The sequence below is a fragment of the Psammomys obesus genome, unplaced genomic scaffold (genome assembly GCF_907164565.1).
Source record: "Psammomys obesus unplaced genomic scaffold, mPsaObe1.curated_primary_1811, whole genome shotgun sequence".
Taxonomy (NCBI): domain Eukaryota; kingdom Metazoa; phylum Chordata; class Mammalia; order Rodentia; family Muridae; genus Psammomys; species Psammomys obesus.
In genome coordinates, this window is record NW_026596051.1 from 8,579,575 (window position 1) to 8,603,408 (window position 23,834).

Below are 23,834 nucleotides of genomic sequence, written 5' to 3' on the forward strand. Positions count from 1 at the left end.
TTTTCAGCTTCATGGGAACATATTAATTAATGGTTAATCTTATTAGTGTGCCAATGGCATCATGTCCAAAATATCCTATCCCATATCAATTAGTTCAAGGTGATTCTTTGCTTTCTCTTTTTTTCCCCCCACATTCAGGATACCTTTTATATTGAAGTGCTGCATCTATTTGCGATTGAGATTTTTTGTAGGATTACAAATATGGATATATTTGCATTCTCTGCATGCAGCCATCTAGTTTGACAAGCACCATTTGTTGAAGATGCTATCTTCTGTCCGGTGTGTATTTTTGGCTTGTAGGTCAAAAATCGATTGTACAAAGGTGTGTGGACTCATTTCTGGGTCTTCAATTTGATTCTATTGATCAAGGAGGCAGTATCTTTTCTGCCTGGAAAATGTATTGTTTTCCATGGCTAAGGCTATTTTTGATGTAGTCTCATTTCTGCAATTGTTTTGGGCTGCAGTCATTCTGTTTCTGTTGTTGAATCTCAAAACTTTGAAAGTTAACTTGGTGTTTCTCCTGCCTTTTCCTGCCTTTGCAGCTTCCTTATGAGGTCTAGAGCAGATTGGCTGATGAAATAAGTACAGAGCAAAGTTTGACCTTATAAGAACAGGTCTAACCTTTCACTGTAGTGAGGTCACACACTTCACCATCTTTATGTCACTGTAGTGAGCTCAGTCATTGTGCACTGTCTTTTCTTGACTGTCATGAGCTCACTCCCTGTGCACCAATTTATCCACTGTAGTGAGCTCACCAGTATCTTTCAGTTTTCTTCTATAAATATCATTTGTGATGAAGACATTTAATGATGAGCTTTCAGGTTTGGTCCTTGTTTATTTTCATTTCCATTTTAGAATTATCTTTTACTAAGACAAAACTCCTGTGTAAAATCTTTCTTCATATAAAAACATTTCCTCTTTAAAAAAACTTTTTAAAAACTTTTTTATTGTTTATTAATTACACTTTATTCACTTTATATCCCCCCTGTGGTTCCCTCCCTCCTCCTGTCCCAATCCCTCCCTTCCTCCCCTCTCTGCACTTGTGCCCCTCCCCAAGTCCACTGATATGGGAGGTCTTCTTTTCCTTCCTTCTGATCCTAGTCAATTAGGTTTCATTAGGAGTGGCTGCATTGTCTTCTTCTGTGGCCTAGTAGTGTTGCTTCCCCCTCAGGGGGAGGTAATTAAAGAGAAGGCCAATCAGTTCATGTTACAGACAGTCCCTGTTCCTATTACTATGGAACCCCTTTGGATATTGAACTTTCATGGGCTACATCTGTGCAGGGGTCTTAAGTTATCTCCATGCATGGTCCTTGGTTGGAGTATCAGTCTCAGGAAAGACCCCTGTGCTCAGATTTTTTGGTTCGGTTGCTCTCCTTGTGGAGTTCCTGTCCCTCCAGATCTTACTCTTTCCCACTTTTTTTCATAAGATTCCCTGCACTCTGTTCAAAGATTGGCCATAAGTGTTAGCATCTGCATTGATACTCTGCAGGGCAGAGCTTTTCAGAGGTCCTCTGTGTCAGGCTCCTGACTTGTTCCCTGTTTTCTCTTTCTTCTGATGTCCATCCTCTTTGCCTTTCTGGATAGGGATTGAGCATTTTAGCAAGAGTCCTCCCTCTTGATTAGTTTCTTTAGGTGTACAGATTTTAGTATGTTTATCCTATATTATATGTCTGTATGAGTGAGTATATACAATGTGCATCTTTCTGCTTCTGGGATAGCTCACTCAGGATGATCTTTTCCAGATCCCACCATTTACCTGCAGATTTCATGATTTCCTTGTTTTTTATTGCTGAGTAATATTCCATATATGCACAAATATACCGTAATTTGTGCATCCATTCCTCCACTGAGGGGCATCTGGGCTGTTTCCAGCTTCTGACTATTACAAATAAGGCTGCTACAAACATGGTTGAGAAAATGCCCTTATTGTGTACTAGGGATATGCCTAGGAGTGGTATAGCTGGATCTTGAGGAAGCGCTATTCTTAGTTGTCTGAGGAAGTGCCAGACTGATTTCCAGAGTGGTTGTACAAGTTTACATTCCCACCAGCAATGGAGGAGGGTTCCCCTTTCTCCACAACCTCTCCAGCATGTGTTGTCGCTTGAGTTTTTTTTCTTTTTATTATTATTATTATTTTATTATTAATTACACTTTATTCATTTTGTATTCCCCCATAAGCCCCTCCTTCCTTCCCTCTAGATCCCACTCTCCCTCCCCTTTCTGCATGCATGCCACTCCCCAAGTCCACTGATAGGGGAGGTTCTCCTCTCCTTTCTGATCTTAGTCTATCAGTTCTCATCAAAAGTGGCTGCAATTTCCTCTACTTTGGCCTGGTAAGGCTGCTCCCCCCTCAGGGGGAGGTGATCAACGAGCAGGCCAATCAGATTATGTTTTTGATCTTAGCCATTCTAATGGGTGTAAGGTGAAATCTTAGGATCGTTTTGATTTGCATTTCCCTTATGACTAAGGATATTGAACATTTCTTTAAGTGTTTCTCTGCCATTTGATATTCCTCTATTGAGAATTCTCTGTTTAGCTCTGTACTCCATTTTTTAATTGGATTACTTGGTTTGTTGCTGTTTAACTTCTTTAGTTCTTTATATATACTTGATATTAGTCATAGGTCAGATATAGGATTGGTCAAGATCCTTTCCCAAACTGTAGGCAGTCGTTTTGTTCTGACAACAGTGTCCTTTGCTTTACAGAAGCTTTTCCATTTCCTGAGGTCCTATTTATTGATTGTTGCTCTTAGAGCCTGTGCTGTTGGTGTTCTGTTCAGGAAGTTGTCTCCTGTACCAATGAGTTCAAGGGTATTCCCCACTTTTTTTCTAAGTGGTTTAGTATGTCTGGTTTTCTATTGAGGTCTTTGATCCACTTGGACTTTAGTTTTGTGCAGGGTGATAAGTATATACTTATGAAAAATAAGTATATATTTGCATTTTTCTACATGTGGACATCCAGTTAGACCAGCACTATTTGTTGAAGATGCTGTCTTTTTTCCACTGAATGGTTTTGGCATCTTTGTAAAAAATCAGGTGTCCATAAGCGTGTGGATTTATTTCATGGTCTTCTATTCAATTCCATTGATCCACCAGTCTGTTTCTATGCCAGTACCATGCAGTTTTTAGTATTGTTGCTCTTTAGTACAGCTTGAGATCAGGGGTGGAGATACCTCCAGAAGATCTTTTACTGTAGAGAATTGTTGTAGCAGTTCTGGGTTTCTTCTTGTTCCATATGAAGGTGAGAATTTTTCTTTAAAGGTCTGTAAAGAATTGTGTCTGTAATTTGATGAGAATTGCATTGAATCTGTAGATTGCTTTTGGTTAGATGGCCAGCCATGAGCCAAGAGACCAAGAAGGCAAAGAACCAAAATGACTCAGTTATATAGGGATCAGGTTGGGGAAGGGAAATGGAAGCCCAGCTCCTGGTAGGGAGAGGTTTAGAGTAGGGAGCTTAGTTAGAAGGGCTGGGAGATCAAAGAGCCAGCTACTGAGTCCATGTCAGAGACAGGCCCTGTTTCCCTTCCTAGCATACCCACTTGGATACTGAGCTGCAATGGCCTACATCTGAGCAGCAGTTCTAGGTAATATATATGAATGGTCCTTAGTTGGAGTATCAGTCTCACAAAAGACCCCTGTTCCCAGGTTTTTTGATTCTGTTGCTCTCATTGTAGAGCTCCTATCCTCTCCAGGTCTTACTATCTCCCCCTTTTTTCCTAAGATTTGTTGCACTCTGTACAAAATTTGGTTATGAGTCTCAGCATCTGCTTTGTTAACACTTCTGGGTAGTCTTTCAGAGGCCCTCTGTCCTGTTTGCTGTTTTCCTTCTTCCAATGTCCATCCCATTTGTCTTCCTGAGTGAGGATTGAGCATCTTACTCAGGGTCCTCCTTTTTGCTTAGCTTCTTTAGGTGTACAGATTTTAGTATGTTCATCCTATATTTTATGTCTAATATCCACTTATAAGTGAGTATATACCATGTGTGTTTTTCTGCTTCTGGGATACCTCACTCAGGATGATCTTTTCTAGATCCCACCAGTTACCTGCAAATTTCATGATTTCCTTGTTTTTAATTGCTCATTAGTATTCCATTGTGTAGATGTACCACAATTTCTGTATCCATTCCTCAACTGAGGGGCATCTGGGTTGTTTCCAGCTTCTGGCTATTATGAATAAAGCTGCTACGAACATGGTTGAGCAAATGTTCTTGTTGTGTACTTGAGCATATTTTGGATATATGCCTAGGAGTGGTATAGCTGGATTTTGAGGAAGCACTATTCCTAGTTGTCTGAAAAAGCGCCAGATTGATTTCCAGAGTGGTTGTACAAGTTTACATTCCCACTAGCAGTGGAGGAGGGTTCCCCTTTCTCCACATCCTTTCCAGCATGTGTTGTCACTTGAGTTTTTGATCTTAGCTATCCTGATGGGTATAAGGTGTTATCTCAGGGTTGTTTTGATTTGCATATCTCTTATGACTAATGATGTTGAGCATTTCTTTAAGTGTTTCTCTGCATGCAGCATTCCCCTGTTGAGATTTCTCTGTTTAGCTCTGTACTCCATTTTTTAATATTGATTACTTGATTTGTTGCTTTTTAACTTCTTGAGTTCTTTCCCAGTCTGTAGATTGTTGTTCTGATGACAGTGTCCTTTGCTTTATAGACACCTTTCAGATTCCTGGGGTCCCATTTATTGATTGTTGCTCTTAGAGCCTGTGCTGTTGGTGTTCTCTTCAGGAAGTTGTCTCCTGTGCCAGTGAGTTCAAGGCTCTTCCCCAGCTTTTCTTCTAACCAGTTTAGTGGGTCTGGTTTTATGTTGAGGTCCTTTGTTGCAGCCTTGCCAGGCCATAGAGGAGGAGAATGCAACCAGTTCTGATCAGACCTGATAAGCTAGGGTCATATAGAAGTGTAGTAGGACCTCCCCTATCAGTGGACTTGGAAAGGGGCATGGGAGGAGATAAAAGAGGAACGTAGGTTGGGGAGGGACTGAGGGAGGAGGCTACAGCCAAGATACAAAATGAATAAACTGTATTTAATATATAAAAAATAAAAATTTAATAATAAAAAAGAAGTGCTGAGAGTAGACACAGGTACCTAGTGAGACTTGTCTCTGTTTCTTTGGAACCTGACAGGCCTACTACCTCTCACCATGCAGGTGACTTTTGGAAATATGTTTTCTAAGGTCTATAAATGTGCAGAGTTTTCTGTCAGTCAGAATAACAACATTGACACCCTGATAATCACAGATCTGTGACACTGGTTAGTTAACCTTTGATTTCTAAGAAGGAAATTAGATTCTTAGATATCTAGAGTGGATAGATCTAAGAGTATTCAGGAAATTACGATAAGTTTAACTAAGTGGTGATGGCAACTCCAGTTACTGCTTCTGTAGGGATTTGTTTCTGATAGGTGATCTTCCACTGACAAAAATGAGCCAATTGAAGCCAAATTAATGTATAAAATCAAGTTTTTTCGGGGGTATCTCTCTGGCAGATTCACCAACCTCACTGGAGGTAGTCAGTAAAATTACCATGTAGAAGACAGAAAAGCAAGGGAAGAAGAAAAAGAGTGTGTACGGCCAGAGAAAGAGAAGAGAAGAGAAGAACAGAAGAGGAAAGGAGAGGAGGGGAGAGGGGGGGAGGGGAGGAGAGGAGAGAAGAGAAGAGAAGAGAAGAGAAGAGAAGAGAAGAGAAGAGGAGAGAAGAGGAGAGAAGAAGAGGAGAGAAGAAGAGAGCGAGAGAGAGAACAATGTTTGATTATGTAGGAAAAGCTTCTGGGGGAGAGGAAATACAGGCCCTAGCCTGGAAAGATCAGGGCAAAGGGTGGGTCATGCCAGCCACACCTTGTTACTTAGACAAATTAAAACATTTTAAAATAACTCTATGTTTAGTGTTTTGAATATTGTGTAGTGAGGGGACTTTCTTTTCTGGTCCAATTTATTTGGTGTTCTGTATGCTTCTTGCTCCTTTATTGGCATCTTCTTTTTTAGGTTAGGAAACTTTTTTTCTGTGATATTGTTGAAAATCTTTTTGAGCCTTTGAGCTGGCATTCTTCTTCTATTCCTGTTATTCTAAGTTTGATCTTTTCATAGTGTTCCATATTTCCTAGATAATTTGTTTCAGGAAGTCTTTAGATTTAGCATTTTCTTTGACAGATGTGTCTATTCCTTCTATTGTGTCTTCATCTCTTGTATTTTGTTGGTGATGCTTGCTTAACTAGATTTTCCATTTCTAGATTTCCATCAGTTTGTTTTATTTATTACTTCTATTTTCATTTCCATGTCTTGAAGTGCTTTATTTGTTTCCTTCAGCTTTTTTAAAAAAATTTTTTTGGAGTTCTTTAATTTCCTCTTTAATTTTCTCCATCCTCTTCATAAGGTAGGTTTTAAAGTCTTGTGTGTGTGTGTGTGTGTGTGTGTGTGTTTCAGCTATGTTAGAATGTTCAGGGCTTGCTTCAGTAGGATAGGTAGGTGAAGGAGGATGGTACATACTGCCCAGTCTGTTACTGTGTTCTTACACTGGTGTCTAGGCATCAAGGTTTGAGGTAATTATAGGTATAGGTGCTGATTTCTGAGTTTGTTTTTATTGAGTGGGTGTTTCATTCCTTGGCTTCTGTTTCCTCTTCATTCTTCTTATCATTGTGGCCTGGGTTCTGGCAGTTTGTTTGGGCCTCTGGTCCAACAGGGAGTTATTCATCTGAGTTGAGGGGCTGGACTTCTGACAGCTAGTGTGGCATTTGCTCAAGCCCTGCATTGGGGGTTGGTACATGGTGATGGGAAGGGGAAAGGGTATTTGGGATAGTGTGCGAGGTGTATTGAGAGAGAGGAGGAAGTCTGAGTAGGCTGTCTGTCTGGGGTCCTGGTGGTTGGTGTGGTGTCTGGTCCAGCAATGAGTCTCTGACTGAGTTTGCCTACTTGTTCTTCTGGCTGCTGTGGACTGCTCCAGAATAGCCAATATCTGCCCAAGTTGGGGACAGAGGTGGACAGTGACACTGGAAGGGATGGCAGCAAATTGGGTCTTTTTGAATCAAGCAGAGGGAGTGGGAGAATTCTGTGGGAAAGCAGGCAGCCTATCTTTTTCTTGCTGGTGTGACCTATAGTTGAGCAGCCCACCACCCAAAGATTGTTAAATAATGTGTTACCTGAAGTATTCAAATGACTGTCTAATACATTGGTTTTTAATCTGTTGGTCATGACCCCTTTGAGGATCAAATGACCTTTTTACAGGGTTCCCTAAGACCATAGAAAACACAGATATTTACATTTATGATTCATAACCATAGCAAAATTGCAGTTGTAAAGTAGTAATGAAAATTATTTCATAGTTGTGGGTCACCACAACATAAGAAACTGTATTAAAGGGTTTCAGCATTAGGAAGGTGAGAACCACTACACTAGTCTTATAAATACATCCTCTGTGGTATCTAGTGAAATTAAAACCTGCATACTCTGATTTTGTCTGATATATGATACTTGCTGTTTGTACAGTTGATGCCTTCTGAGTTTGGTGAACTAACCTATAACAAATATTAAAGCCTTTTAGCTAATTTTAATCACTAGTAAAACCTCCAGTGTAATCAATAAGTTGTCAGACTTCTTTCTGTCAAAGCAGATTTTTTTGTAGATTGTTCATGTTGAAATGGTTGCTTTCTAGTCCATAGCAAGTCATTGTAGAACAGTTTGCTTTCCTCTTTACTTATCTGTTCCATGAAGATTTGGGGAGTAGACAAGATGAATAGAATAAGAGATCTGGGTTATATCCATACATGGTCCTTGGTGGAGTGTCAGTCTCAGAAAAGACCCCTGTGCCCAGATATATTTGGTCCTTGTGGAGCTCCTATCCTTTCCACATCATACTAACTCCCCTTCTTTCATATGATTCCCTGCACTCTGCTGAAGGTTTGGCTATGAGTCTTAGTATCTGCTTTGATACACTGCTAGGTAGAGTCAAGGACCATGTATGGATATACCCTAGAACCTCTGCTTGGATGTAGCTAGTGGTAGCTCAGTAACCAATTGGTTTCCCATAGTAAGGGGAACAAGGACTATTTCTGACAGGAACTCAATGGTAGGCTCATTGGCCTCCCCACACCCCAAGGGAGGAGCAGTCCTGCTAGGCCACATAGGAGGACTTTGCAGCCAGTCCTGAAGATACCTGATAAAACAGGGTCAGATGAAATGAGAGAAGGTCCTCCCAAATCAGTAGGCTTGGAAAGGGGCAGGGAGGAGATGAAGGAGGGAGGGTGGGATTGCGAGGGAATGAGGGAGTGGGATACAGCTGGGGTACAGAGTTAATAAAATGTAACTAATAATAAATAAAAAATTAAATTTAAAAAAGAATAAGAGATCTGATGTTCATTCATTCCTATTTGTTGTCTCAAACTAGAATTCTAGTTTTGGGTTAGTTTTTATAATTATCATCTAATGTCATTTAAATTGTTTAAAACTTGTAATCCTTACCCAGCTCAGAATCTCTCCAGTGTACCTTTTGATACACATTATTAGGATACATGTACAATCAAAGTAAGTAGTATCAGAAATTTTTCAGTTATTTAATACTCTTTTATTCATGATAAAGTATTTTTGTTTCAGTATTAGAAGGGGAATGAGGAAAAGTAGCATGATTTGTTTCTGTCAGGAGTTCTTAAGTCTAGATAATTGGATTTATTGTTGACTTTTGATTGCTTTTTTGCATAGGATATTAGGATTCTGAGTGATTATGATAAGTGTCTCCCTAAACTTTGAATTGTAACAGCACATTTAAATATTAGCAATTAAATATTGCATTGTATATATTTAACCATTTGAAGTGTTTGAATGTTTTGCCCGTATATTTGTAAGTATATGCCTTGTGCTGAGGACTGGAAGAGCTTATCAGATCCTTGGAACTGGAGTTACAGGAAGCTATGAGCTGCCATCGGGATGCTGGGGATGGAAACCAAGTCCTTTGTAAGAGTGGCAAGTGCTCTTAGCTGCTGAGCCAATTCTCTAGCCTCTATAACTAAAATTTAAAGTCCTATTTTAACCTAAATTTATGTTTAACCAAGCAAGAAGTGAAAAATTCATCAGACCAAGCTTATAAAAATTACTACATATTTAATTTGTGAAAACATAAACAATTGAGTAATTCCAAAAAAAATATTTATGTTGAATGTAGCTTATTTTAAAAGGTTCAATTATTCTAGACTTTTTCATAGAAATAATAAAGATGGCATTCAAAGAAGTAAGAATGATTGAGGTTCAAAAGCAGTGTGCCCAGTTATTCTTGCTTCTCACTAGACTGGAAGTGCAAGTTCGTGTTGCAAAGGAAACTAACCTGTTTGCAGTGTGTTTGAGTTGATGAGCTGTTTTGTATTTAAAATAGAGATGTGACTTCACACAGAAAAACACAGCCCCTTACTATTCCTACCAGCAAAGTCAGAGGCAGTATTGTAGATAGTACGATGATTCTCTATCAAAATGATGTCTTATTGTTTTGTAACTTTACTTTTATAATAAAGACCCAGACCTCATCACATTTTATCTTGTTTCTAAGTCCGATTTCCCTTCATAAAGTGAGAAAGGAGGTGGTAGAAGACACAGTTCTTAGTGACTTAAAATGTTTTAGGTAAATTTAATTTCATAAATGTGTTTAATTTTAAACAGCTGACTTAAATTTTCTCAATTGACTATCTATAAGTTACTCAAAGTTCAAAAGGACCAAGAAGTTGATAAATACAAATAATTTCTTTCTATTACATATAGAAATAGAACTATATTTTGAGACATTTGAAGTGTTTGCATGAGTCATAGACTTTCCTTTTCGCATGCTAGGTAAATCTTATAAATTGAAGATAAAGAATTTAACACTTATTCCTTTGCATTGTTTGTTTTAAATTCATATTACTTCATAGATAATTAATATTTCGACTTTTCTTTCTATTCTAGGCTAAAAATCTCATAGAGAGATTTTTCAATCAGCAAGTAGAAGTTCTGGGCAAACGTGTGGAGCCCCTGCCTGAAATATATTACATTGAAGGAACTCTTCAAATGGTGTGGGTTAACAGCTGCTATCCTGGATACGGAATCAGTGACCTGAAACATCCAAAGTGCCCTGAGTGCTGTGGTATGTGATGAACTATATTCATGCCTTATGTGGATGAAAATTCATTTATTTCAGTTATGTTTAGCTGAATATCTTCTTCAAAACTGTCGTTTAGATCTTGACCTATTATAAATAATATATTAGAGGAAACCATTTCCAAACATGTATAAAGAAAAACTACCTTAACTTTTAAAATGATATATTTTATTATATTTTTGACAATTTTATACAATATACCTCAAATTCCATGTACTCCTTTTCTTCCTAACCCTTCCCACAGATCCAGTTGCTGTATTCTACTCTCCCACTTTGTGTCCTTTTAAAAATACAGTTAAAAATAATAATAAAGAAGAAGAAACTCTTGCAGTAGAAGTCCTGGTCCTCTGGCTCTTCTAGTCTTCCTGCCACACCTTCTATAATGTCCCCTAGGCCTTAAGTGTAGAGGTTGGTAGGTTGTTTTATTAATGTATCAATTGTGGGTAGCCATCTGATAAGTAGTTTTCTGCATTGTGGCCAGTTGGAGCTTTCTATAATTATATCTGTCACCTGCAAAGAGACACTTCTTGAATGAGGAGCAGGAACTACATTAACCTGTAGATATAATGGTAGGCATTTAGAATACAATTTGAAATTATACTGGTTTAGCAAAGATGCCTGAAGTATTGTGTCTTCAGCAATCGTGCACTACGTTCTTTTACCAGATGACACCTACGGTGACAGCAATAGCCTGTAATGTTTTGGATATTTCTTGGATTCTCCTGACCAAGAACTTGAAAGTAGGTTTACCACGCCTGACATTGGGGTTTTTGTTAGCTTGTGGTTTTGGGGTTGAGGGGAGAAGCTCTGCAACCTCAAGTGATATTAGATATATGCATATAAACTTAACATTTTATTTATTTTAAAGTAAACAAAATCCTTATGGTATTGACAAATATCCTAAGTGGTATTTATCAGTCCTACTTCCCTGTTGCACTCTCTGCCCTCCCCAAGTAAGTCTCCCTGACCCATTTTTCTCATTACCTTCTTCGCAGCAACTATGTGCTACTATACCCCTCTCTAATGCTCTTGCCTCCCTCCATAGTTCCTTTTTATTTTTTTGTTATTTGCAGTTGATCTAGGTTATATATTCAGACCTAAAGATTTGGAGCTGACATCCACAGATAAGATATGCAGTATTTGTCTTTCTAGTTCTGGGTTACCTCATTTAGTACAGTATTTTCTACTTCAATCCACTCACTTGCAAATTTCATTACTTCATTTTTTTTTCTTTACAGCTAGGTAAAATATCATTGTAAATACTACATTTTCTTTACTGATTCTTAGTTGGAGGACTTTAGTTTTTTTTTTTTCCATTTACTAGCTATCATGACTAGAACAGCAATGAACATGACTGCAAAGGTATCCATGAATCACAATGTGGAGTCCTTTTGGCATATGCTGAGGAGTGGTTATATGGTAGATATATGTTTTTAGCTATTTGAGAATATATATACATTCATTATACACATATATTTATATATTTACTTATATATTATATAATAGTATACTTACACAATATAATATAATATATATTTATAATGTATATATTTATAATATATATTTATATATTATATAAATATATTTTATAATGTATATAATGTATTTATATACAGAAAATAATGTATTTGTATATTTATACACATTATATATTATATAATTATAATGTATTTATATAAATACATAATTTTACATAATATATTACATAGCATATAATATGACATATAGTATATATAATATATGTTATGTATAATATGTATGTTATATATTATATGTATACGTATATAATATATAATATATACTATACATATTTATACATATATACATAATATAAATATTATATGCATATAATATATATTATATATGCATATATAATATATATTATATATATATAAAGACATGAAGTATACATAATATATAAAATGAATATATGTTCTTAAATAGCTAAACATATATCTACCAAATATCACTTCTCAGCATATAAGATATATGCCCTTCTGGCTTTCATAGTTTCTGTTGATAATTCTGGTGTGATTCTGATCGGTCTACCTTTATATGTTACTTAGTCTTTTTCCCTTGCTGTTTTTAATATCTTTTTTTTTTTTTGTTCTGTAGATACAGTGTTTTGACTGTGATGTGACATGGGAGTTTTCTGGTCTAATCTATTTGGTGTTCTGTAAGCCTCTTATATGTTTATGGACATCTCTTTCTTTAAGTTGGGAATTTTTTTTTGTATTTTATTTTTTTCTATCAGTTACATTTTATTAACTCTGTACCCCAGCCGTGTCCCGATCCCTCATTCCCTCCCAGTCCCTCCCTCCCTCCCTCCCTCTCCACCATGCCCCTTGCCAAGTCCACTGATAGGGGGGACCTCCTCCCCATTCATCTGATCCTGTTTTATCAGGTATCTTTAGGACTGGCTGCACAGCTCTCCTCTGTGGCCTAACAGGACTGCTCCCCCCTTGGGGGGTGGGGAGGCCAAAGAGCCAGTCATTGAGTTCCTGTTAGGAATAGTCCTTGTTTCCATCACTATGGGAAACCAATTGGTTACTGAGCTACCACAGGCTACATCTGAGCAGAGGTTCTAGGTTACATTCATACATGGTCCTTGGTTGCATGTCAGTCTCAGAAAAGACCCTGTGCCCATATATATTTGGTCCTTGTGGAGCTCCTATCCTTTCCTCATCAGACTAACTCCCCTTCTTTCTTATGATTCCCTGTACTCTGCCAAAGGTTTGGTCATGAGTCTTTGCTTTGAAAACACTCCTAGTTAGAGTCTTTCCAATGTGCTCAGTAGACTCCTGTCATACGTTCAATGTACATCCCATCTGTCATTCTAAACGAGGATTGATCATCTTACCCCATGTCTACTCTCTTGATTATCTTTTTTAGGTGTACAGATTTCATTATGTTTATCACATCTTATAGGTCTAAATAAGTGAGTATATACCGTGTTTGTCTTTCTCCTTCTGGGATATTTCACTCAGGATGATCTTTTCTAGGTCCCACCATTTGCCTGCAAATTTCATGATTTCCTCCTTTTGATTGCTGAGTAGTATTCCATTGTGTAAAAATACCACAATTTCTGTATCCATTCTTCCGTTGATGGACATCTGGGTTGTTTCCAGGTTCTGGCTATTACAAATAAAGCTGCTATAAACATGGTTGAGCAAATATCCCTTTTGTGTACTTGAGCAAACTTTGAGTATATACCTAGCAGTGGTATAGCTGGGTCTTGAGGAAGCACTATTCCTAATTGTCTTAGAAAGCGCCAGATAGATTTCCAGAGTGGTTGTACCAGTTTACATGCCCACCAGCAGTGGAGGAGGGTTCCCCTTTCTCCACAACCTCTCCAGCATGTGTTGTCCCTTGAGTTTTTCATTTTAGCCATTCTGATGGGTGTAAGGTGATATCTCAGGGTCGTTTTGATTTGCATTTCCCTGATGGCTAATCAGGATGAGCATTTCTTTAAGTGCTTCTCTGCCATTCGATATTCCTCTACAGAGAATTCTCTGTTTAGCTCTGTTCCCCATTTTTTAATTGGATTACTTGGTTTGCTGCTTTTCAGCTTCTTTAGTTCTTTGTATATACTCGATATTAGTCCTCTGTCAGATAAAGGGTTAGTGAAGATTCTTTCCCAATCTGTAGGCAGGCGTTTTGTTTTGATGACAGTGTCCTTTGCTTTACAGAAGCTGTTCAGTTTCATGAGGTCCCATTTATTGATTGTTGCTCTTAGAGCCTGTGCTGTTGGTGTTCTGTTCAGGCAGTTGTCTCCTGTGCCAAGGAGTTCTAGGCTGTTCCCCACTTTTTCTTCTAACAGATTTAGAGTATCTGGTTTTATGTTGATGTCTTTGATCCACTTGGACTTTAGTTTTGTGCAGGGTGATAAATATAGATCTATTTTCATTTTTCTGCATGTGGACATCCAGTTGGACCAGCACCATTTGTTGAAGATGCTGTCTTTTTTCCATTGAATAGTTTTGGCTTCTTTGTCAAATATCGAGTATTCATAGGTGTGTGGGTTTATTTCTGGATCTTCTATGCGGTTCCATTGATCCTCCTTTCTGTTTTTATGCCAATACCATGCAGATTTTATTACTGTTGCTTTGTAGTACAACTTGAGATCGGGGATGGAGATACCTCCACATGATCTGTTGTTGTACAGGATTGTTTTGGAGATTCTGGGTTTTTTGTTTCTCCATATGAAGCTGAGAATCTTTTTTTCAAGGTCTGTAAAGAATTGAGTTGGTATTTTGATGGGAATTGCATTGAATCTGTAGATTGCTTTTGGCAGGATGGCCATTTTCACAATGTTAATCCTACCAATCCATGAGCACGGGAGATCTTTCCATCTTCTGATATCTTCTTCAATTTCTTTCTTCAGAGACTTGAAGTTTTTCTCAAACAGGTCTTTCACTTGCTTGGTTAGTGTCACGCCAAGGTACTTTATGTGGTTAGTGGCTATAGTGAACGGTGTTGTTTCCCTAATTTCTTTCTTGGCCCTTTGTTCTTTGGTATACAGGAGGGCTTCTGATTTTTTTGAGTTGATTTTGTATCCTGCCACTTTGCTGAAGGTGTTTATCAACTGGATGAGTTCTCTGGTTGAATTTTTGTATCCCCTTGATCTCCTTTAGTTGTCTTATTGCTCTGGCTAGGACTTCTAGTACTATGTTGAAGAGGTAGGGAGAGAGTGGGCAGCCTTGTCTTGTCCCTGATTTCAGTGGGATTGATTTAAGTTTCTCTCCATTGAGTTTGATGTTGGATATAGGCTTGCTGTATATTGCTTTTACTATGTTTAGATATGTGTCTTGTATTCCTGATCTCTCCAAGACTTTAAACATGAATGGGTGTTGGACTTTGTCAAATGCTTTTTCAGCATCTAAGGAGATGATCATGTGGTTTTTCTCCTTCAGTTTGTTTATGTGGTGGATTACATTGATGGATTTCCGTATGTTGAACCATCCTTGCATGCCTGGGATGAAACCTACTTTGTCGTGGTGGATGATATCTTTGATGTGTTCTTGGATTTGGTTTGCAAGTATTTTATTGAGTATTTTTGCGTCAATGTTCATAAGAGAGATAGGTCTGAAGTTCTCTTTTTTTGTTGGGTCTTTGTGTGGTTTAGGTATCAGGGTGACTGTTGCTTCATAGAATGAGTTTGGTAATGTACCTTCTGTTTCTATTTTGTGGAATAGTTTGAGGAGAATTGGTGTGAGCACTTCTTTGAAGGTCTTGTAGAATTCCGCGCTGAAACCATCTGGCCCAGGGCTTTTTTTGGAGGGGAGACTGTGAATGACTGCTTCAATCTCCTTCGGGGATATAGGGCTGTTCAGTCTTTCTACCTGATCTTGACTTAATGTTGGAAGATGGAATCTATCAAGAAAATGGTCCATTTCATTTAGATTTTCAAATTTTATAGCATATAGGCTTTTGTAGTATGACCTAATGATTGTTTGAATTTCCTTTGTGTCTGTAGTTATGTCACCCTTTTCATCTCTGATTTTGTTGATTTGGATAGATTCTCTCTGCTTTTTAGTTAGTTTGACTAAGGGTTTGTCTATCTTGTTGATTTTCTCAAAGAACCAGCTTTTTGTTTCATTGATTCTTTGAATAGTTTTATTTGTTTCTAATTGATTGATTTCAGCCCTGAGTTTGATTATTTCCAGCCTTCTGCTCCTCTTGGGTGTATCTGCTTCTTTTTTTTTCTAGTGTTTTCAGTTGGGCCATTAAGTTGTTTGTATGTGCTGTTACGAATTTCTTCTTGCAGGCACTTAGTGCTATAAATTTTCCCCTGAGCACTGCTTTCAGTGTGTCCCATAAATTTGGGTATTTATGGGAAAATTTTCTTCTATGATTTTTTTGAAAATATTTTCTGGACTACAGAGCCTGGAATCTTCTTTTTCATCTATTCCAATTCTTCTTAGATTTTGTCTTTTCATGGCATCCTTGATTTTTTGAATGTCTTGTGTTTGGAACTTTTCTGATTTTACATTTTCTTTGAGAGATGTATTAATTTCTGCAGGTGTATCTTCAACACCTGAGATTCTCTCTTCCATCTCTTGTGTTCTGTTGGTGATGCTTACCATTGTGGTTCCTGATCTTTTCTCTAAGATCTCCAGCTCCAGGGTTTTCTGTTTGTGTTTTCTTTATTGATTCTAATTCTGTTTTCATGCCTTGCAACAAACCATTTCCTTCATCTGTTTGAATGTGGATTCCTGTCTTCATGATGGCCTCTATTTTTTGTTTGTTTGTTTCCTCTCCATGTGCCACTAATTGTGTCTCTACCTTTGCCTCTGTTTGTTTGGCTGTATTTGCCTGTATTTCTTTGAGAGATTTTTTAATTTCCTCTTTATTTGCCTCCATTTGTGTGGCTATTTGTTTGACAGATTTGTTTGTTTCCTCTTTATGTGCCTCTAATAACTGGATAAACATAGCTTTAAAATCACTTTCCTGTGTTTCCAATGAATTGAAATATCCATTGATTTTTGGGGGTTGCAGATGAAGCCATGACATCCTGATTTTTGTTGGATGTATTCTTATGCCGATATCTGGATATTTGCTTCTCTGTAACCTTTGCTGTTTGTTCCTGGAGTCTGTATTTCAGACTGGGTCTGTCTTTCTCTGGTGTCTGGAGTATTCTTCAGGAAGATGAGAGAAGTCCACTGGTTTGAGAGTGTGTGTTGGTATTTCAGCTGTACCTAAGGGAGGAAGCTCGCAGGCATGGGTGCGCAAGTGTAGGAGACGAAACACAGGCATGTGTGTGTGGAAGTGTGCCTTGAAGGACAGGGTGCTAGAGAGTATAGATGCCTGGAATGTGGGGTGAGGTGCAGGCTCAGGAGGGGGTAGGGTGCTGGCGCTGTTCATGGGCATAATGTACAGGTTCACTGAATATCTCAGTGGCCTACAGGCCTGTCATACTGTCCTTCTGGTGTTCAGCTGTGTCTGGGCTCCAGGAATTGTTTGCCTGGACTCCACTGGAAGAGCCACAAAACATGGGCTTCAGTGTTGAGAATTCTGTCCCAAGAACCCTCTGTTGCCCACAGTGGGGCTGTGGGTGGGCGGTATCCAATGTCTGGCTGCTATCTTAGAGGGAGCCTGGATCTGGGGCACTGCATGAACTCACTTGAAGGTGAACTCATTTTCTAGCAGGCCTAATCGGAAAGCACAGGGGTTCCTCCTGTTCTGTACTCTCAGATTTGGGCTTGCTGGGGCAATGTGATTGTAAGAAATCCATCAGCTCAGTGGTGCTGCAGCTGCAGAACTAGGATTCTGATATAGTGGCCCACTGGTAGTCCAGCCACTGCCATAGAACTGGTAGGCCGGTACAGATGCCTGCTGGGAGGCCCTGGGGAGCCCATACAGCTGCCCAGCAGAACTTGGTGATCCGGTGGACCTCAGTGGCCCATAGTACCAGCTTCCTGCCAATGAGGGACTGGGAGGCTGGTAGAGTCGCTGGCTGGGAGGCCCTGTGGAGCTCATATAGCTGCTTGTGGAACTGGGCCCTCGGAGGCCAATACAGCTGACAACCTACCGCTGAGGAACTGGGAGGACCCCCTTAATCTGTCTCAGATACTGAGCAGGGAGTTCTGTGCTAGGAGCAGTGGGCACTGTGGACCTGCTCCGCTGAGGAGGGAGGCTGTACAAGGGAAAGTGCAGGGGGGATTGAATATTTGCCATTCTCAGTCCCCGTAGAAGTTCTCAGGTGACCTAGATCCAAATGGTCTCAGCTCATAGGTTGTCCCCTCTCCCTCAGGAAGCCTCAATGTCGATGTTCTGGCTTCAGCTGCCCCTCCACTCACCAATTGCAGAATTTAAGATCCTCTGCTCCTGAGATACAGTAGGTGCTGGTCGCTGCCAACTTGGATCCCCTCGACTATGTCTTTCTTTAATTTGGGTAAATATTCTATGATCTTTTTTTAAAGATTTATTTATTTATTTATTATGTATGCTTGCATGCCAGAAGAGGGCACCAGATCTCATTCTAGATGGTTGTGAGCCACCATCTAGATGGTTGTGGTTGCTAGGAATTGAACTCCGGACCTCTGGAAAAACAGCCAGTGCTCTTAACCTCTGAGCCATCTCTCCAGCCCCCATATTCTATGATCTTGTTGAATACCTGGTTTATGACATTTGCCTAAGGTTAATCTATGCCTATAATTCAGTGGTTTGGTTTTGGTACCACTCAGTTCTTATTTCTTCTGTGTATTTTAAATTGTTTTCTTTTTTTGCATGGTCTAATTTCTCTACCTTCTCTTAAAGTCCTTCTATTTTCGATATGATCCTTTCCACTGCACAGCTTTCTCCTAAGTTTTCTAATTGGGGCATTGAGTTTTTCAATTCCATCTTAATTTCAGTTTGAGTTCTGTTTCATGATTCAATTGTTTTCTACTGAATTTAGTTTTCAAATCCTGAATCTTCCTCAACATTTTATTTAGCCCTCTTGGTGTTTTCTTAGACATCACTCAGGTGTTTGTTATTCTCCTAAATTTAATGAGGTATTTTTTCAGATCTTCTTTAAGCTTTTTTAATTTTTGATAAGATTTACCTTTAAATTCTACATCCTGGAGTTTATTTGTATAATTTTATTATTATTGTCATTATTATTATTATTATTATTATTTACAATGTATTCACTTTGTACCCCAGTTGTAGCCCTCTTCTTCATCTCCCTCCAGTTCCACCTTCCCTCTTTCTTCCCTGCCTATGTCCCTCCCCTAGTCCACTGATAGGGGAGATCCTCCTTCCCCACTATCTGACCCTGGCCTATCTGGTATCTTCAGGACTGTCTGGATCTTCTTTTTCTGTAGCCTAGTAAGGCCACCTCACCAGGGAGAGGTGATCAAAGAAAAGGCAACTGACTTCATGCCAGTGACTGCCTCTGCTCCCTTTTAGTAGGGAACCCACATGGAATTTGAGCTGCCCATAGGCTACATCTCAGCAAGGGGTCTGGGGTCCTCTCCATGCATAGTCCTTGGTTGAATCATCAGTCTCTACAGCACCCTCTGAGCCTGGACATTTTTGGTTCTGTTGGTCTCCCCTTGGAGCTCCTGTCCCATTCATGTCTTTCTGTCTCCTCCTTAGAGAACATTGCTGTAGAACCAGTGGGTTTGATAAGAGATATACTGCCTTGGCCTTCCTTATTGATTGTATGTGATGTGGAATGTAGACTTTCTTTAGTTTTGTGAATGGCATGAGATTCTAGACTGCCTTATCTTAGGTAGGTCACTATCTAAGTGATGGGAGCAAGGTCAGGGAAAGACAGTGCATGAGCTGCTTGATGAGACCTAGGCCAGGTAGAAGCTGGATCTTGAGCGATGCATCAGGAGCTAGGCCTATTGGTTTTGAGGTGAAGGCTGGGGGCAGAAATTGGGGTAACTCCTCTGGAAAAGCCAACTGGCATCCATAACTTGTTTTGGGGATGTCAAGCACCCTTAATTTTGAGCTTGAAACTAACAATACTAAAAAGAATATTTAGGAGCAGTACTAGGCAGGTATCAGGAGGAAAGAATTTTTTACCCTAAAAACAACCAGATGAAATGATACTTCTTGTAGCATCTGTTTTTTATTTTAGTTTTTTTTATATAGTTTAGATTTGGTTATGTGGCTTTTGTTTGTGCTTTTAAACTTAACTTACATTAATTTTTTCTTTGACAATTTCACACACATATTTGATCCATTCTTGTCACACTGATAGCCTCCACTCTGAATTTTATCCCATCCCCACCAGCTATCTACCTTCCAGCAATCCCCAAACCTACTTTTATGTATTTTTCTTCTCTTTTTGTGCTGTGAACAGCAGGGCTTAATCAGGGATAGGTGAGTGAACATGGGTGTGAAGTTGTCAACTGGAGCACAAGTAATGTACCGCTAGTTATATCCCTGAAATAGTGATTTCTTCTTCTCCAGCAGCCCTCTATTGCCCTTAGCTCCTCTGGGCAGAGTGGATCCCCGGCCCATGTCCCATAAGTGACTGAACATTTTCTGGTTAGTCTTATTTAGGGCCTATATAAGTTGCTAGAACTGCTGTGAGTTCATAAATGCTTTAGTTGTCTTACCTATTAGACCTTTCACATCTCCCCTCCTTATCTTACAGCTCTTTCTTTCTAGCCCCTCTTCTGTGTTCTTTGAGCTTTGGCAGGTGATAGTATGGTGTGGATTATTTTTAAATGCTGAACATTCAACTGTCACATTGTTGTCAGCTTGAACATCCCTGAGTTTCTGCTTTAGTCACTGTTAGCTGCAAAGAGAGGTTGCTTTGATCAAGTCTAAGGATAGCACTAGTCTATGGGTATAAATTTAAGAGGTTGTTTGATACTATGTCCATTTAGTAAAACTGGAGTAGTAGCTTGACTCCTACTACTTATGACTTCCTTAGTCTTGGACCTATACCTTTTTCCTCAGTATGGACTATGAACTAATTTTAACAGATCAGACCTCAGATGCAACGGAGTAATTGTTGGCAACACACACAACTGCTGTGTCATTACTGAACCAGTAGGTGCTGCTTGCCTGAAAAAAATGGTATTGTTTTTTTTTTTAATTTTATTTTTTTCTTATCAGTTACATTTTATTAACTCTGTATCCCAGCTGTGTCCCGATCCCTCTTTCCCTCCCAGTCCCTTCCTCTCTCCCTCATCTCCACTGTGCCCCTTGCCAAGTCCACTGATATGGGGGACCTCCTCCCCATTCATCTGATCCTGTTTTATCAGGTATCTTCAGGACTGGCTGAAAAGCTCTCCTCTGTGGCCTAACAGGAATGCTCCTCCCTTGGGGGGTGGGGAGGCCAAAGAGCCAGTCATTGAATTCCTGTTAGAAATAGTCCTTGTTCTTCTCACTATGGGAAACCAATTGGTTACTGAGCTACCACAGGCTACATCTGAGCAGAGGTTCTAGGTTATATCCATACATGATCCTTGGTTGAATGTCAGACTCAGAAAAGACCCTGTGCCCAGATATATTTGGTCCTTGTGGAGCTCCTATCCTTTCCCCATCAGACTAACTCCCCTTCTTTCTTATGATTCCCTGTACTCTGCCAAAGGTTTGGTCATGAGTCTTTGCTTTGAAAACACTGCTAGTTAGAGTCTTTCAAATGCACTCAGTAGACTCCTGTTATACGTTCAATGCACATCCCATCTGTCTTTCTAAACGAGGATTGATCATCTTACCCCATGTCCGCTCTCTTGATTATCTTTTTTAGGTGTACAGATTTCATTATGTTTATCACATCTTATAGGTCTATATAAGTGAGTATATACCATGTTTGTCTTTCTCCTTCTGGGATATTTCACTCAGGATGATCTTTTCTAGATCCCACCATTTGCCTGCAAATTTCATGATTTCCTCCTTTTTGATTGCTGAGTAGTATTCCATTGTGTAAAAATACCACAATTTCTGTACCCATTCCTCCATTGATGGACATCTGGGTTGTTTCCAGGTTCTGGTTATTACAAATAAAGCTGCTATAAACATGGTTGAGCAAGTATCCCTTTTGTGTACTTGAGCAAACTTTGGGTATATACCTAGCAGTGGTATAGCTGGGTCTTGAGGAAGCACTATTCCTAATTGTCTTAGAAAGCGCCAGATAGATTTCCAGAGTGGTTGTACCAGTTTACATTCCTACCAGCAGTGGAGGTATCTCAGGTTTAAACACAGGGTAGACTATGACCAACATTTCATCCCCTAGCTGCTTGCATAAACATTTCCAGCCTTATGTAAGCTATCCATCTGGGAGGAGACTGCAGGTTAATTCCCGCATGCTTTCTCTGTATTCTAAAAGGTATGTAGTATGTTTAATAATGGGGTCTCACCATCCATTTCTGGTAGGTAATTAATGCCAAATCATTATAACTTAAGTAATTTTTGGTAATATTTGTGACTTTGCTGACCAACAACTACTCAGGCTGTGTCCCACACCTGGCACTGGGATTTTAATTTATTAACCCATGGTGTCTAATATCAGCATTATCTGCCTATACATGGTGCCTATGTTCAGAATTCCTTTTAAATTGTGTTTTAACTAGCTTATATACTAGTAAATTTCCCTATAGGTTTTTGTATTTTTTGTAGTTTCTGTGATCTCTCTCCTTCTCCCTCTCCATTTTCCCCCATACTGTGCATGTCCTATTCTCTCACATTCCCACCCATCTCAGTTTAAATATTTTCACTCCCAGTACTTCCTCCTCCTATTTGTATACTACATGTGTTCTACTATCCTCTCCCTCCTTAAAATTTCTTCCGTCTTCCACCATGGTTTCCACCATCACATCTCTGCAGCCATTCTAGTTTAACAAACAGATACCAGAAATCTAGACTCTCATCCATATATGATAGAAAACAGGCAGCATTTATTTTTTTTTCCAGGTTTGTGTTACCTTACTATATATTTTCTCAGTTCAGTCAGTTTCCTTGAAATTTTTATAATTTAACTTTTCTTTATAGCTGAATAAAATTCCACAGTGTGTATGAGTTAATGGGTAGACTGGTGTATAATTTTCTTTTGTTTTTGTGTCGTTATTTGGTTTTGGTATCAGGGAAATATTAGTTTCAGAAAAAGTTTTGAAGAATTTTTTCTCTTTCTATTTTAAAGACTATTTGAAGTTGTTTTCCAGTTAGTTTTTCACATACCCTTCTCTCTGGTTAACCTTACCCCTCTCTTGAGTCTCCATTCTTTTGTACCTCTATTTTCTTAATCCTTTTTGTCCCAAGTATTATACCTTTTTATTTTCACTGTACTGAAGCTTCTTCCTTGCTTAATGTATTACCATGAGACAAGAGTCAGATCCTTTGAAATTTCTTGGATTCCCCTTGTACTATAAGTTAAGCACATGGAACAGAGTTGAAGCCAGGATTCATATATAAGAGAGAACATGTGATTTTTGTCACTCTGAGCTTGAGTAAGTCAGCATAATTGTTTTTTTTTCAAATTTCACACATTAACCTACAAATTTGCATTTTTTCTCATCAGCCAAACAATTACATTGTTTATATTAGTATCCTTATCCATTCATCTATTGATGTACATCTGGATTAGCTTCATTTCCTAGGTATTCAGAATAGAACAGCAATGGACATGAAATTAATGTTAAAGTATTTTTGTTGTAGAGTAGAGGTCCAGGAATGGTATTATAACTAGGTTTTATGGCAGTTCAGTTTCTAGTTTTTTGTTTGTTTGTTTTATTTTCCAGATACATATTTATTTTTTGATTAATATCATTTCATGAGAATTTGCTCATGTCTTTATATATCGTTTAGAGCATTTTAATGTTTTATAATGTATCATCGGCTAAGTTGGCCACTATTTTTAACCAAATATCTCTTCTTCTGGACATTTAAGTAATTTCTATTTTTTTTTATAATAAGTAATGATGTGTTGAACTATGTGTCTGTATCATTACAATGTTTCAGACCCATTATCTTTCTGAAAAATTCCTTCAAGTATCCTCTAGAATTAAAGGGATTGAAGTATTAAAATCTTTCCCTATTCATTTATTTAAATTTTACATTAGTTTATTTACTTTACATCCTGAAGGTACCCCTTCTCTCCCTTCCTCCCAGCCTCTCCCACTTCTCATCATTTCACCTTCCCCTCTCCCTTTTCGCCCAGAAAAGGGGAGCACCCGCTACCCATATTAACCTTCCCCAGCACATCAAGTCAAATCAGGGCTGCACATATCTTTATTTCCTGAGGCCAGGCAAGGCAGCCCTGCCAAGGGGAAGTAATC

At 38.8% G+C, this 23,834-nt stretch overlaps 1 protein-coding gene across 1 annotated transcript in view; it reads left to right on the forward strand.

Moving 5' to 3' along the window:
- Positions 1–23,834, forward strand: part of Zpbp (zona pellucida binding protein) — a 186,565-nt gene that overhangs the window by 105,668 nt on the left and 57,063 nt on the right. The window contains exon 7 of the mRNA XM_055624272.1: positions 9,921–10,098. Coding sequence (XP_055480247.1) covers positions 9,921–10,098 — 178 coding nt within the window. The remainder of the gene's footprint in view (positions 1–9,920; positions 10,099–23,834) is intronic.